Source organism: Capra hircus, chromosome 28, assembly GCF_001704415.2.
Source record: "Capra hircus breed San Clemente chromosome 28, ASM170441v1, whole genome shotgun sequence".
Lineage (NCBI taxonomy): Eukaryota > Metazoa > Chordata > Mammalia > Artiodactyla > Bovidae > Capra > Capra hircus.
The window spans coordinates 17,690,174-17,704,754 of NC_030835.1; the positions used below are offsets into that span (position 1 = coordinate 17,690,174).

At 49.5% G+C, this 14,581-nt stretch overlaps 2 protein-coding genes across 3 annotated transcripts in view; one reads left to right on the top strand and one right to left on the bottom strand.

Annotated features, from left to right (window-relative positions):
- The window catches only part of CDH23 (cadherin related 23), a 431,691-nt gene that overhangs the window by 31,746 nt on the left and 385,364 nt on the right, over positions 1 to 14,581 (bottom strand). The window contains exons 38-40 of the mRNA XM_018042178.1: positions 8,490 to 8,711; positions 8,101 to 8,220; positions 7,291 to 7,471 (exon numbers count right to left, since the gene is read on the bottom strand). Coding sequence (XP_017897667.1) covers positions 7,291 to 7,471; positions 8,101 to 8,220; positions 8,490 to 8,711 — 523 coding nt within the window. The remainder of the gene's footprint in view (positions 1 to 7,290; positions 7,472 to 8,100; positions 8,221 to 8,489; positions 8,712 to 14,581) is intronic.
- C28H10orf54 (chromosome 28 C10orf54 homolog) overlaps positions 13,048 to 14,581 on the top strand; it is a 31,206-nt gene continuing 29,672 nt past the window's right edge. For both annotated transcript variants that reach the window (XM_013975632.2, XM_005699167.3), the window contains exon 1: positions 13,048 to 13,291. In XM_013975632.2, coding sequence (XP_013831086.1) covers positions 13,210 to 13,291 — 82 coding nt within the window. In that variant the 5' untranslated portion in view covers positions 13,048 to 13,209. The remainder of the gene's footprint in view (positions 13,292 to 14,581) is intronic.

Genomic DNA, 14,581 nt, shown 5'->3' on the forward strand with positions numbered 1-14,581 from the left:
TAATGAAGAGAAATAGAGGAAAACAACAGAACAGAAAAGACTAGAGATCTCTCCAAGAAAACTGGAGATACCAAGGGAACACTTCATGCAAAGATGGGCACAATAAAGGACAGAAATGGCAAGGACTTCACAGAAGCAGAAGAGATTAAGAAGAGATGGCAAGAATACACAAATAACTGAATCAGCTCAGTTCAGTTCAGTCTCTCAGTTATGCCTGACTCTTTGCGACCCCATGAACCACAGCAAACCAGGCTTCCCTGTCCATCCCAACTCCTGGAGTTTACCCAAATTCATGTCTATTCAGTCGGTGATGCCATCCAACCATCTCATCTTCTGTTGTCCCCTTCTCCTCCTGCCCCTAATCCCTCCCAGCATCAGGGTCTTTTCAAATGAGTCAGCTCTTCGCATCAGGTGGCCAAAGTACTGGAGTTTCAGCTTCAATATCAGTCTTTCCAATGAACACCTAGGACTGATCTCCTTTAGGATGGACTGGTTGGATCTTCTTGCAGTCCAAGGGACTCTCAAGAGTCTTCTCCAACACCACAGTTCAAAAGCATCAATTCTTCGGCATTCAGCTTTCCTTATAGTCCAACTCTCACATCCATACATGACCACAGGAAAAACCATAGCCTTGACTAGATGAACCTTTGTTGACAAAGTAATGTCTCTTGCTTTTTAATATGCTGTCTAGGTTGGTCATAACTTTCCTTCCAAGGAGTAAGCGTCTTTTAATTTCATGGCTGCAGTCACCATCTGCAGTGATTATGGAACCCCTAAAAAATAAAGTCAGCCACTGTTTCCCCATCTATTTGCCATGAAGTGATGAGACCAGATGCCATGATCTTCGTTTTCTGAATGTTGAGCTTTAAGCCAACTTTTTCTCTCTCCTCTTATACTTTCATCAAGAGGCTCTTTAGTTCTTCTTCACTTTCTGCCATAAGGGTGGTGTCACCTGCATATCTGAGGTTATTGATATTTCTCCTGGCAATCTTAATTCCAGCTTGTGCTTCTTCCAGCCCAGCACTTCTAATGATGTACTCTGCATATAAGTTAAATAAGCAGGATGACAAGATACAGCTTTGACGTACTCCTTTTCCCATTTGGAACCAGTCTGTTGTTCCATGTCCAGTTCTAATTGTTGCTTCCTGACCTGCATACAGGTTTCTTAAGAGGCAGGTCAGGTAGTCTGGTATTCCCATATCTTTCAGAATTTTCCACAGTTTATTGTGATCCACACAGTCAAAGGCTTTGGCAGAGTCAATAAAGCAGAAAGAGATGTTTTTCTGGAACTCTCTCGCTTTTTCGATGATCTATCAGATGTTGGCAATTTAATCTCTGGTTCCTCTGCCTTTTCTAAACCCAGCTTGAACATCTGGAAGTTCACGGTTCACGTATTGCTGAAGCCTGGCTTGGAGAATTTTGAGCATTACTTTACTAGCTTATGAGATGAATGCAATTGTGTGGTAGTTTGAGCTTTCTTTGGCATTGCCTTTCTTTGGGATTGGAATGAAAACTGACCTTTTCCAGTCCTGTGGCCACTGCTGAGTGTTCCAAATTTGCTGACATACTGAGGGTAGCACTTTCACAGCATCATCTTCTAGGATTTGAAATAGCTCAACTGGAATTCCATTTGCACATAAAGGTAAGAGAAACCCAAGTAAGATGGTAGGTGCTGAGAGAGGGCATCAGAGGGCAGACACACTGAAACCACAATCACAGACAACTAGCGAATCTAATCACACGGACCATAGCCTTGTCTAACTCAATGAAACTAAGCCATGCCGTGTGGGGCTACCCAAGATGGATGGGTCACGGTGGAGAGGTCTGACAGAATGTGGTCCACTGGAGAAGGGAATGGCAAACCACTTCAGTATTCTTGCCTTGAGAACCCCATGAACAGTATGAAAAGGCAAAAAGATAGGACACTGAAAGATGAACTCCCCAGGTCGGTAGGTGCCCAATTTCTTCACTGGAGATCAGTGAAGAAATAACTCCAGAAAGAATGAAGGGATGGAGCCAAAGCAAAAACAACACCCAGATGGGGATGTGACTGGTGAGAGAAGCAAGGTCTGATGCTATAAAGAGCAATATCGCATAGGAACCTGGAATGTTAGGTCCATGAATCAAGGCAAATTGGAAGTGGTCAAACAGGAGATGGCAAGAGTGAACGTCGACATTCTAGGAATCAGTGAACTAAGATGGACTGGAATGGGTGAATTTAACTCAGATGACCATTATATCTACTACTGTGGCCAGGAATCCCTTAGAAGAAATGGAGTAGCCATCATGGTCAACAAAAGAGTCCAAAATGCAGTACTTGGATGCAATCTCAAAAACGACAGAATGATCTCTGTTCATTTCCAAGGCAAACCATACAATATCACGGTAATTGAAGTCTATGCCCTGACCAGTAACGCTGAAGAAGCTGAAGGTGAACAGTTCTATGAAAACCTACAAGATCTTTTAGAACTAACACCCAAAAAAGATGTCCTTTTCATTAGAGGGGACTGGAAAAGTAGGAAGGGAATGCAAAAGTAGGAAGTCAAGAAACACCTGGAGTAACAGGCAAATTTGGCCTTGGAGTACAGAATGAAGCAGGGCAAGGGCTAAATAGAGTTTTGCCAAGAGAACGTACTGGTCATAGCAAACACCCTCTTCCAACAACACAAGAGAAGACTCTACACATGGACATCACCAGATGGTCAACACCAAAATCAGATTGATTATATTCTTTGCAGCCAAAGATGGAAAAGCTCTATACAGTTAGCAAAAACAAGACCGGGAGCTGACTGTGCCTCAGATCATGAACTCCTTATTGCAAAATTCAGACTTAAATGGAAGAAAGTGGGGAAACCACTAGACCATTCAGGTATGACCTAAATCAAATTCCTTATGATTATACAGTGGAAGTGAGAAATAGATTTAAGGGACTAGATCTGATAGACAGTGTCTGATGAACTATGGATGGAGGTTCATGACACTGTGCAGGAGACAGGGATCAAGACCATCCCCATGGAAAAGAAATGCAAAAAAGCAAAATGGCTGTCTGGGGAGGCCTTATAAATAGCTGTGAAAGAAAAAGCGAAAAGCAAAGGAGAAAAGGAAAGATATAAGCATCTGAATGCAGAGTTCCAAAGAATAGCAAGGAGAGATAAGAAAGCCTTCCTCAGCCATCAATACAAAGAAAGAGAGGAAAACAATAGAATGGGAAAGACAAGACATCTCTTCAAGAAAATTAGAGATACCAAGGGAACATTTCATGCAAAGATGGGCTCAATAAAGGACATATGGTATGGATCTAACAGAAGCAGAAGCTATTAAGAAGAGGTTGCAAGAATACACAGAAGAACTGTACAAAAAAGATCTTCATGACCCAGATAATCACAATGGTGCAATCACTCACCTAGCGCCAGACATCCTGGAATGTGAAGTCAAGTGGGCCTTAGGAAGCATCACTATGAGCAAAGCTAGTGGAGGTGATGGAATTCCAGTTGAGCTATTTCAAAAAACTGTATAAAAAAGGTCTTAATGACCCGGATAAACATGATGGTGTGGTCACTCACCTAGAGCCAGACATCCTAGAGTGTGAAGTCAAGTGGGCCTTAGGAGCATTTACTACAAACAAAGCTAGTGGAAGTGGTGGAACTCCAGCTGAGCTATTTTAAACCCTAAAAGTTAATGCTGTGAAAGTGCTGTACTCAATATGCCAGCAAATCTGGAAAGCTCAGTAGTGGCCATAGGACTGGAAAAGATCAGTTTTCATTGTAATCCCAAAGAAATGTAATGCCAAAGAATGTTCAAATTATCGTACAATTGTACTTATTTCACATGCTAGGAAGATTATGCTCAAAATCTCTCAAGCTAGGTTTCAGCAGTATGTGAACTGAGAACTTCCAGATATACAAGCTGGATTTAGAAAAGGCAGAGGAACCAGGTATCAAATTGCCAACATCCATTGGATCATATAAAAAGAAAATTCCAGAAAAAGACTAAAGCCTTTGATTGTCTGGATCACAACAAACTGTGGAAAATTCTTAGAGAGATGGGAATACCAAACCACCCAACCTGTCTCCTGAGAAACCTGTATGCAGGACAAGAAGCAACAGTTAGAACTGGACATGGAACAATGGACTGATTCAAAATTGGGAATGGAGTATGTCAAGGCTGTATACTGTCACCCTGCTTATTTAACTTATATGCAGACTATATCATGCGAAATGCCAGCCTGGATTTATCACAAACTGTAATCAAGATTGCTGGAAGAAATATCGACAACCACAGATATGCAGATGATACTACTTTAATGGCAGAAGGCGAAGAGGAACTAAAGAGCTTCTTGATGAAGGTGAAAGAGAAGAGTGAAAAAGCTGACTTAAAACTCAGCATTCAAAAAACTAAGATCATGGTATTCAGTCCCATCACTTCATGGCAAATAGATGGGGAAACAATAGAAACAGTGAGAAACTTTATTTTCTTGGGCTCCAAAATCACTGTGGACAGTGACTACAGACATGAAATTAAAAGACGTTTGCTCCTTGGAAGAAAGGGCAAAGAAATGATAAACCTAGACAGCATACTCAAAAGCATAGATATCACTTTGCTGACAAAGGTCCGTATACTCAAAGCTATGGTTTTTCCAGTAGTTATGTGCAGATGTGAGAGTTGGACCATAAAGAAGGCTAAGCACCAAAGAACTGATGTTTTCGAACTGTGGTACTGGAGAAGACTCTTGAGAGTCCCTTGGACAGCAAGGAGATCAAACCAGTCAATCCTAAAGGAAATTAATGCTTAATATTCATTGGGAGGACTGATGCTGAAGCTCCAATACTTGGGCCACCTGCTGCACAGAGCCAACTCACTGGAAAAGACCCTGATGCTGAGAAAGATTGAGGGCAGGAGGAGAAGGGGGCAACAGAGGATGAGATGGCTGGATGGCATCACTCACTCAATAGACATGAGTTTTAGCAAATTCCGGGAGGTGGTGAAGGACAGGGAAGCCTGTTGTGGTATAGTCCATGGGGTCACAAAGTCGGACATGACTTAGCAACTGAACAACAATCTGACATCTCAAACCTAACCTCACCTTTCCCATTCCCCCAACCCACTTTCCCTGCTCCTCCTTCAGTCTTCCCATCTGCTGAGAGCACAGTTGCTCAGGCCCCACTCTTAGTGTTGTCCTTGAGTTACATCTCACATCCTGTTGGCTGTCTATGAAATATACTAGAGTTCGCACCATCTCCAACGCCGCCTCCCTGGTTCTAGCTTCACATCTCTAGCCCGAGTGACTGCAAGCGGCTCGTATCAGTCATTCCTTAACCTCTTTCCTCTGTTCTGAGCTCAGGAACTGGAGTGCTCCTATTGAAATTCAGGTCAAATCATATCCCTCTGGTGCTCAAAGCTCTCTTCTGCTTCCCACATCACTTGGAGAAGAAGACAAGTCCTCACAATGGCCTGCAGGACCCAACAACATCTGGCTCTGTTACCTCTCTGATCTCATCTCTTCCTACTCTTTCCCTTGCTGGCTTCATGCCCATCACTGGGCCTTTTTGCTCCTCTGTGAATAAGCCAGGCACACCCCAACCTGAGAGCCTTTACACTTGCTGCTCTCTCTGTCTCCCATGCTCTGCCCTGGATATCCACATGACCCATTCATCACCTCCTTCAGGTCTTTGCTCAAATGTCACCTCCCTACACAGGTCTTCCTTGAGCATTCTCTCTAAAACTGTAGCCATTACCCTCAGTTCAGTTCAGTCGCTTAGCTGTGTCCGACTCTTTGCGACCCCATGAATCGCAGCACACCAGGCCTCCCCGTCCATCACCAACTCCCAGAGTTCACTCAGACTCACGTCCATCGAGTCAGTGATGCCATCCAGCCATCTCATCCTCTGTCGTCCCCTTCTCCTGCCTCCAATCCCTCCCAGCATCAGAGTCTTTTCCAATGAGTCAACTCTTCTCATGAGGTGGCCAAAGTACTGGAGTTTCAGCTTCAGCATCATTCCCTCCAAAGAAATCCCAGGACTGATCTCCTTCAGAATGGACTGGTTGGATCTCCTTGCTGTCTAAGGGACTCTCGAGAGTCCTCCAATACCACAGTTCAAAAGCATCAGTTCTTTGGTGCTCAGCTTTCTTCACAGTCCAACTCTCACATCCATACATGACCACTGGAAAAATCATAGCTTTGACTAGACGGACCTTTGTTGGCAAAGTAATGCCTCTGCTTTTCAACATGCTATCTAGGTTGGTCATAACTTTTCTTCCAAGGAGTAAGCGTCTTTTAATTTCATGGCTGCAGTCACCATCTGCAGTGATTTTGGAGCCCAAAAATACCATTACCCTGGCACTCCCCATTCTCCTGGCTTTATGTTTCTCCATAGCACTTAGCACCTCCCAATAGACAAAGTCATCTACTTAATCAGTTATGTTCATGGCCTATATCTTCCAACCAGAACACATGTTCTATAAAGGTAGGGATTTGTGTCTGATTTTTTTTTTTTTTTTACCATTATGTATACTCAGCATCTGGAATGTGATCAGCAAATATGGTCAATAAATATTTATTGAGTAATCAATTAAAAATTAGGATATTTCACAACAATTTGGATTTCCATCATTTCTTTTTAAAAACGGGAAGTCCTCACCCCCGGGTCTGCATTTCAATCTGACCACCATTGGCTGCCACAGCCCTCTGGTTCCCTATTCTCTAGCCCAGACCTTTCCCCCGATGTATGCTTCCTGTATTGCCCCAGTAGCCCTTGAGTTTGGGATTCCTACTCCACAAAAGTGAGTAAAAACTATCTTGAGAAACTGCTCTGGCCAGGCAAACACTGCTCTTCAACTGAGGGGATCAGCCAAGGCAGCTGTGAAGGCTATTAAGGGATGATGATGAGGTGTGCAGAGAAGTCTGGGTGCTCCCTCAGGTGTGCATTTGGGGGGTCCTGAAGGTCTGGGCAAGCATGCTTTTCTTTCCTTCTTTCCTCTTCCCTGGAGCCTTTACTCTGGGTATGACCCAGGGTGTTTTCTATCAGATTCTCAAAGGAGACTGTGACCTTCCAAGGCTATCAGCCTCTGCTCCCAGATTTCAGGGTGTTTGCACCATATTCCTGGGATGAGTTTATTTCCATTATCTTATGGATGGGGAAACTGAGGCCCAGAAAGTGCAAGATCACACAATGCGGGGTAAACTACCATTAGCAATTAGAAAGACCTCCTTTCTCATCCAATTCCTGAGTGGGGTCAGGGAAAGGCCCACTGGGTCATGCCACCCTCATCACCAAGCTCAGGCCCACTCACCCAGAGGGTCTCCATCCACGATGCTGTACTCCACCTGCCCATTGGGGCCTGAGTCTTGGTCATGGGCTAGGAAGGTCCACACTCTGGGTCCTGGCTGGCCCTCAGTGACATCAAATGGCCCCTCGTAGTCTCTGGGGAAGGTGGGCACGTTGTCGTTGATGTCATTCACGTTCACAAGCACCTGAGATGACGGGCGAGCTTAGTCAGGGCCGGACCCTAGGCAGTCCTGTTTATCTGTAAACTAGACCTGACAATTCTGCTTCCCAGGCTGATGTAAGGATCGTATTGGTTAATGGGTGTGGGAGGGTCTTTGAAGCTATACATGTAGATAAATTATTGTTATTGTCAAAGTCTTTCTATGGGCAGAATAATATTATGAATAATAATGCTATGAACTTCTACTTATTGCTGTACTAGTATCATTTTACCTGGTCTTATTTTCTCCTCCCATACTCAGAAACAGTGTATATTATCCCCCATTTACAGAGGAGGAAAGTGAAGCTCAGAGAGCTTGAGTGACTTGCCTAGAGTCACACAGGAGGTAGAAGACCAGGAACATGAACGCCTGTGGCTTGAGCAGAGTCTGTGCTCTCCCCATGAAGGGGAGAAGGCAGGCATAACCACCTGTCTCACAGCTGCAGCCACAGAGAGGTACAGTCATCTCACAGTCACGGTGCAAGTTTGGGTGAGTTGCAGAGGCCAGGACAGGGCTTGTGGATGGAGGTGTTTCTCCTGAATGATCTTTCCCTACCCTGTTTGCCCATGGAGCTGCCCAGGCTGGGGCTGTGTGCCACCCACCCATCCACCCACCGTGGTGGTAGAAGTGAGGCGATGTGACAGGAGGGGGCACTGGTCCGTGGCAGTGACAAGCAGGGTGTAGCACCCATGGCTGATCTCATAGTCCAGCTCCTTGGCAGCACGGATGACGCCCTGTGGGACACGGAGAAGGACAACGGTGGGTCAATGGGTGGCGGGTCTGGGGTGCCCTCTGGCCACCCTAGGAGCTAGGCCCTGACACCCTGGCTGTGACAAGGAGCCCCTGCTATCCCAGCCTTTTCATCCTCCCGCACACGCTGCCGTCCTGTTTTCCTCCGGGACTCCATCTTTGCTCTGCCCCCACCCCCACGATCTCGCTGAACTTCCCTCCAGTCCCTTTAGCCAGTAGACCCTCTTCCTGGCCCCTTCCACCAGCTGCTGACCGTGTGTCTGTTGATACGAAAGGTGTTGATGATGTTGCCTGCCACGATGGCGTAGGTAACTGTGCCATTGGGCCCTTCATCTAGGTCCAGGGCCTGGATGGTGATGAGGCTGGTGTTGACTGTGTCCGGGCCCTCATCCAGTAAGATCTCGTAGTGGGGCTGCTGGAACACGGGCGCGTTATCGTTCTCATCCACGATGGTCACGTACACGTGGGTGGTGGCCTGTGGAGAAGAGCGTGATTAGGTTCCTCGGTCAGCTGGCTGGGGGGTTTGAGGTGGAGCTAGCTGGACGCGTTCCTAGGCTGAACTTACTCAATGTGATCCAACATGGTGAGGTAAAGAGAGAAGGATGAGAGGGAGTGAAGTCACAGGCTGATCGAGGAAATCACAGAGGCTCCACTGAGAGCCAAGCTAGGTAACTGCTTTGGTCCAAGATGGCGCTTGCACCACCACTCAAGTCCATGTCAGTGGCAGACATCACTAATCAACCATTGCACTGCTGAGGCCAGATGCAACCTCAGGATCCTTGTCAGAACACTGATCTAGTGATTGACACTGGCACATGAGATGAACCCCAATAACTGCCTCCAGCCCAGAGCTTTGACTGGGCCAGGGCCTTACTTACCCTGGACCTCCTTGTAGATCACAAAAGGCAAGAATGTAACGTGTACAGTCCAGGCATTTTAAACTTCACCCACTGTTCAGGTCAACGGAAGAAATGTCTATTTTTAGCACTTTTGAGAGGCAGGACCTTGGGTTTGGGGCAGTTCCATGGACAGAATTTGTAGAGTTGTGAAAAACAAAGCTAACAGCATATGACTTCAGTGCAAGAACAATTTCACACCATACTCTCCAGTGACTGGCCATTTTTGATGGATGTTTGGTCCAATCAGACCACAGGTAATACTTAGCCAATCAAAACTCAGCAAGCAGCACCCAAGAACCACTGAGAAGTGGTTGATGTGGCACTTCACAGGCAGAAGCGGTAAGCGGAAGAAAGAAATTAGCCATGCACTGGCGTTCTCTGTCCCGCGGCGTCCCTCCTCCCTTTTCTGCTTCTCCACCTGGAGCATGTCCTCTGTGGACTGCCTTACCTGGGCTCCCTTGCCATCTGGCTTCCACATGGTTTGGCCCATGGGAGGTCCAGGCAGAAGATGGGGAGCGGGCGGGGGCGTTTCTACTCCCTTTCCTTCACTGAAGTTCTGCCAGAGGCAGTGCTTCTGCTGGGTGGCCCCTCTTCCGTGGCTCTGGCCCCCACTGGGCTCCAATCGCCTCATCCCTCTCTTGCCTTCTGCACCCATGGGTGGAAATGGCTTCCTGCAGTGTTTAGCATACGGGTGCTTTACCGGCCCTCTGTAGACAGTCCCTCCATTAAGCTCTCTTCAGCTGAGCCCTTTCTGAGTGGGCCATCTGTTTTCTTCCAGTACCCTGACTCATACAAACTATAAGTAGTGACTAATATAAAATACAATAATAAGGTTATAACCACTTTCAAAACCATCTGGCTAGAGAGAACGTGACTAGGCAATTGTCAAGGGCAGGGAGTGCAAAAAGCTGGATATAGACAACTCATGTGCACCTTTACTGGGGGTTGAGTTGGTCCTGGAATCACCTGTGGAAGGACAGACAGATGGACAGGAGACCTGCATCCAAGAAGACGTCACTGCCCCTGGGGAGGCAGGGACAGCTGCAGCTCTGGATCTTGGCAGGGGTTGGGTGGGGTGTGTTAGGTGGTTGCTAGAACTGTTTCCAAAGCAGGTAGGGTTGGAAACCTGGAGATGGGGCTCGGTGACCTTGGACATGTCACAGAGATCCTTTCTGGACCGTTTCTGTCTGTTAGTGAAGGACCCGACTTGTTCTTTAACATCCCTTCTGGTTCAGACATTCCAAGGAGCTGATCTGGCACCATCAATTTGAACCCGTGCTCCATCAGAGATACTCTTTTGGGTCTTAGAGTCTCAATGACTCTTCATAAAAATTACAATCACACAGTGAAGGAAAATGCACTGTTTTGACATTTCTCAGACTTTCTCACCAGAGTAGAGAGTGGACTTGCACTGAATTGGGGAACACCCCTGAAGCATTTATCCCAAGAATGAAATATCTTTGAAATCTCTCCTATTGAAAGCTCTTGTAAGTTTCACACTTTTTTTCCCCAGAAGGTGTTTGTTAGTTTCCATTAAAAATGGTGGTGGAGGGCCCAAATCTTTGAGTAAAGATGACTGTCAAGGAAGGATATGGTGTGATCTGTGGCTCTGCACACAGATGCAGCTGCGAGCGCTACCAGCGAGGAGCCCGGCCCCTCATCCTTCTGAGCCCCTTCTGCCACAAGACATGCCAGCGCCACCCTGCAGCCTCACCAACAGGGTGGTGGTACTGACATTGCCCATTTTCCCAGACTCCTGGAAGTGGCTCTAACCAGTGCAGGACTGAGAGTGAGGGGGGGCTCTCACAGAGCTCCTCTGTGGTCCCCTTCTCTCTAAGACCAGGCCGGAGCTTGGAGGGGGAGGTAGGTCTGACTTCCCCTGGCCTCTAGTGTGAGGAGGAAGTTGGTGCCCCAAAGGCCCTCTCAGCCAAGTTCTTCTGCCCTGATACTGCAGAAACAGTGCCTGAGGTTTCTGGACCATGCCCACACCTTGGGCAATGCCTCTGTGTCTCACCCTGATGCAAACCTAGGAGGCTCACTGGGGTGGGGGGAGTGTGGTGGGGAGGAAGCAAGTGGAGGGCAGGGGGACTGGGCCCAGCTCAGGTGTTCTCGCCCTCTAGGTAAGGGGTTGGCAGAGCAGTTGCTCCTCTCCCCCAATCCCAGCCTCCTCACACCCACCTTCTAGGCCCTGGGGCAGAGGGAGTCTGGTTTCAAGGGTGGTCAGGGCCAGGCCAAGCCAGGAAGGGAGGAGGGGAGGGAGAGCAGGTGCTCCAGGGTCTCACCCTACAGTGACCCCACCTCACTTCCACCGGACGATGGCCAGGGTGGGAAGAGCGCCTGGCACCCACCTGGTTTCAGTTGGCTTTGTAACTTCCCTGGGTGGAAGAACTCACACTCTGACAGGAAGAAGGGCCCAGGCTATCCCCTAAAGTAGGGTCACAAGATCAGGACTGTGACCAAGAACTTGGATTATGTCCTGGAAATCACTGGGACTCCCATCCCAGGGGGAGTCCCTGGCTTCAGGGAGACTAGGCCTATGCCAATTCACATAGTAATAGCATGATGCCCACCCTTCCTCTGTTGCAGCTTTCATTACCCTGGGAGTGAGGGCTGGAAGCATTTAGAGAATCTCTGACTTGGACCAGTCTGCCCATGGGACACCCAGAGTTACTGGCTTTCCTTGAGTCTCACCATCCTGACCCACACGGACTCTGACTGTACTTTGCCTTTCAGCCTGGGTGTTGCTTGTGAGGTCAAGACCCTTAACGGGTCGGCAAAGCCTTTAGAAGCTTCACCTAGGCTGGGTTAAACACAGTACAGTGCTGGGCTCTCCCTCTCCCCTGATCCCTGGCCCTTACCATTGTCACCTCCACTTCTATTTGGGAAATCACTACTCACTCATACATCAACTTATCCATTCAGAGAAGTGTGTATCAAACATCTCCCCTATGCCCAGTTTTGTGCCAGGGACTCGGAAACATCAGAGACAGACCCTGGTTTCCAAAAGCTCATAGTCTAGCCCAGGAGGGCAAATGAGCCTGGGGGGAGACCAGATATTTGGTAACACCAGGCTTGGTGTGGTAGACAAAGGGGGTGTAGACTGTTTGGAGACCTTCAGGGGAGATTCAGGTTGCTTTGTAAAGGGAAAGATCCTGAGTTGAGCCCTGAGCGATAAGAAGAACCTGGAAGGAAGGAGAGAGACATTGCCAGGAGCGCCAGTACTGGGTGTGGTGCAAGAGCAGAGGGCTAGAGGTGGGCACGTGTGAGCATCCTGCAGACATCTGAGGTACAGGGAGTAAGAGAGGCTGCAAGGTGGGAGGTGATGCTGGGGCCTGGGCCAGGGGAGTGCTGGTGATTTTCTATGGGACACACTACCCAATGTTGTGTGCACACACACCCCCCCACACACACACGTGTCCCAGTGTAGGGGTGTGCCAAGCCTGCACCTGTATGCATGGGTACATACATGTGCACAAGAGTGTTGCAGGCTCTAGAATCTACAGTCGAGCCTGCTCCAACTCACCCAGCTCTTTACAAAAGTTAGATTCCATCCATCCATTCCACTACTGGGAGTGCCTACTACATATCAGGACCTGGGCTGGGTTGGAGGGTGATCGGTTCAAGCCCCTGCTGGTGGGTGAGGGCTGATACAATCTATGATGAGGATGCTAAGTTAGACGTAGATGTACTTCTCAGGCTTTGCACCAATACTAATCCTCTGCAAACAGGAATAGAGGAGAGAAGAAAAGGCTTGAAACTAGCAATCAAGCTGCGCTGCTGACTCTCTGGGATACTGCCTGGCTCCCCCACCTTACAGGGCCAGGCCGTGCGGGACAGCGGGAAGTCCCTCCCGTGGAGCCTTGGAGAGGCAGTGCCCTCCATGGCCGCCCGGGGGTGCTGTGGGGCCCCCGGAGCGGGCGGCCGTCTGCGCTCACTTGTTCGACACTCACTCGCCTGGAGGTTTCCCCGCCGGCCGCGTCCCGTCCGCTCGCTGCGAACCAGGAGTACCCTCTGCGCGCCCCTGGGCTCCGCTCTGGCCCCGCTGCGCGAGACGCAGCTCTGCCCGACGGCGACATGGGTTTTCCCCCAGTCCCGGAGGCTGGCAGCCGGCGCTGGAGGCCTGTGCTCCTCGCCTTCTTCCTGGCTGCCTCCCGAGGTAAGGTTGGTGAGCCTGGGTGCGGGGGAGGAGCACCGGGAGAACACAGCGGGCAGGGTAGGGATCACAGGTCAGACGGGGGTGCCCTGGGAGCCCCCTTCAGCCCCCTGTGACCCACTGCACCCCCCGCGGCAGAGAGGCTGCTAGGACTACTTGGCAGCAGGCAGCAGCTCTCTGCCAAGTGCCCTGGCTGGGTGACGGGCACATCTGTTTGCTGACAGCTGCCTAAGCGGCTGCCTGTCCAAGCCTTCCCAGCCCAGAGAGCCCAGGCCACGAGCACCTTCTGCCGAACAGGAGGTGGACCCGGTGGAGACAACCCAGTGTGTTCTAGTGAATGCCCCTGGCATTTGACACCTGCCGCATCTCCCTGCCCCGCCGTAGGGCTCCAGGATCTCACACGGTAGGGGAGTTGTATACTCACAGCCACTGTCCTATACCCTGGTGACACTCACGGTTGAGCCTTGGTGGGCACTGGTCAGGGTGGCCACTGGTCTACTGCTGGACATGCACACCCCTCTGAGGGTCTGAGTGCTGAGCGGTTAGCCGATCCCCGGCATTCTAGCAAAGCTGCCCCCGGGGGGACTGGGGAGAACATGGGGGCATTTCCCAGCTCAGTTATGAGCCCCTTCTAGGTCCTTGGATAACTTATAGCATCTTTCGGGCCTCAGTTTCCTTAGCTCAAACACAGAAGCCATACACGGGAAGGTGTCACTTTCCTCTTCCAAAGTCCAGACTTTCACAGCTCTAAGTGGTATCCTGGTCAGGACACAGGGGCTCCCTGAGTTGGGGGGTGGGCAAAGGAGGTCCCGGCACCCATAGTCTGGCCGACAGTTCTTGTCTGTCTAGGATTGGAGAAATTGCATCGTGAGGGAGGAGGGGACCAGCAGGCAGCCTATGGAACTCAACTTTTAAACTTTTTCCCTGGGAAGGCGGAGGGAAAGTGTGAGTCATGCAGGGAGTCGGAGGGAGGCAGGAGGGAGCTGGGGAGCTTGGCACGGGACCCAGTGGGCGAGTCGGAAGAAGAGGAGGGAGCGGACGACAGGGTAAGAGCAAGAGGAGGAGCCTGAGAGAACCTGGAGAACACCTCAGAAACTGAGGGCAGGCAGGCTCATGCCATCTCAGCGCTGGAAGGCTGGCCTGGCCTCCTATGAGGGGGAGGGAGCCCACACCCCGCAGACATGGCTGCCTAAGCCCTCGACTGGGTGCTCCCCAGGAAGAGTCCAAGCCGGCGGGGGAGCAGTCTCAGCACCAAGGCCATGGCTCGTGGCAGACATGGTTTCCCAGAGGAGC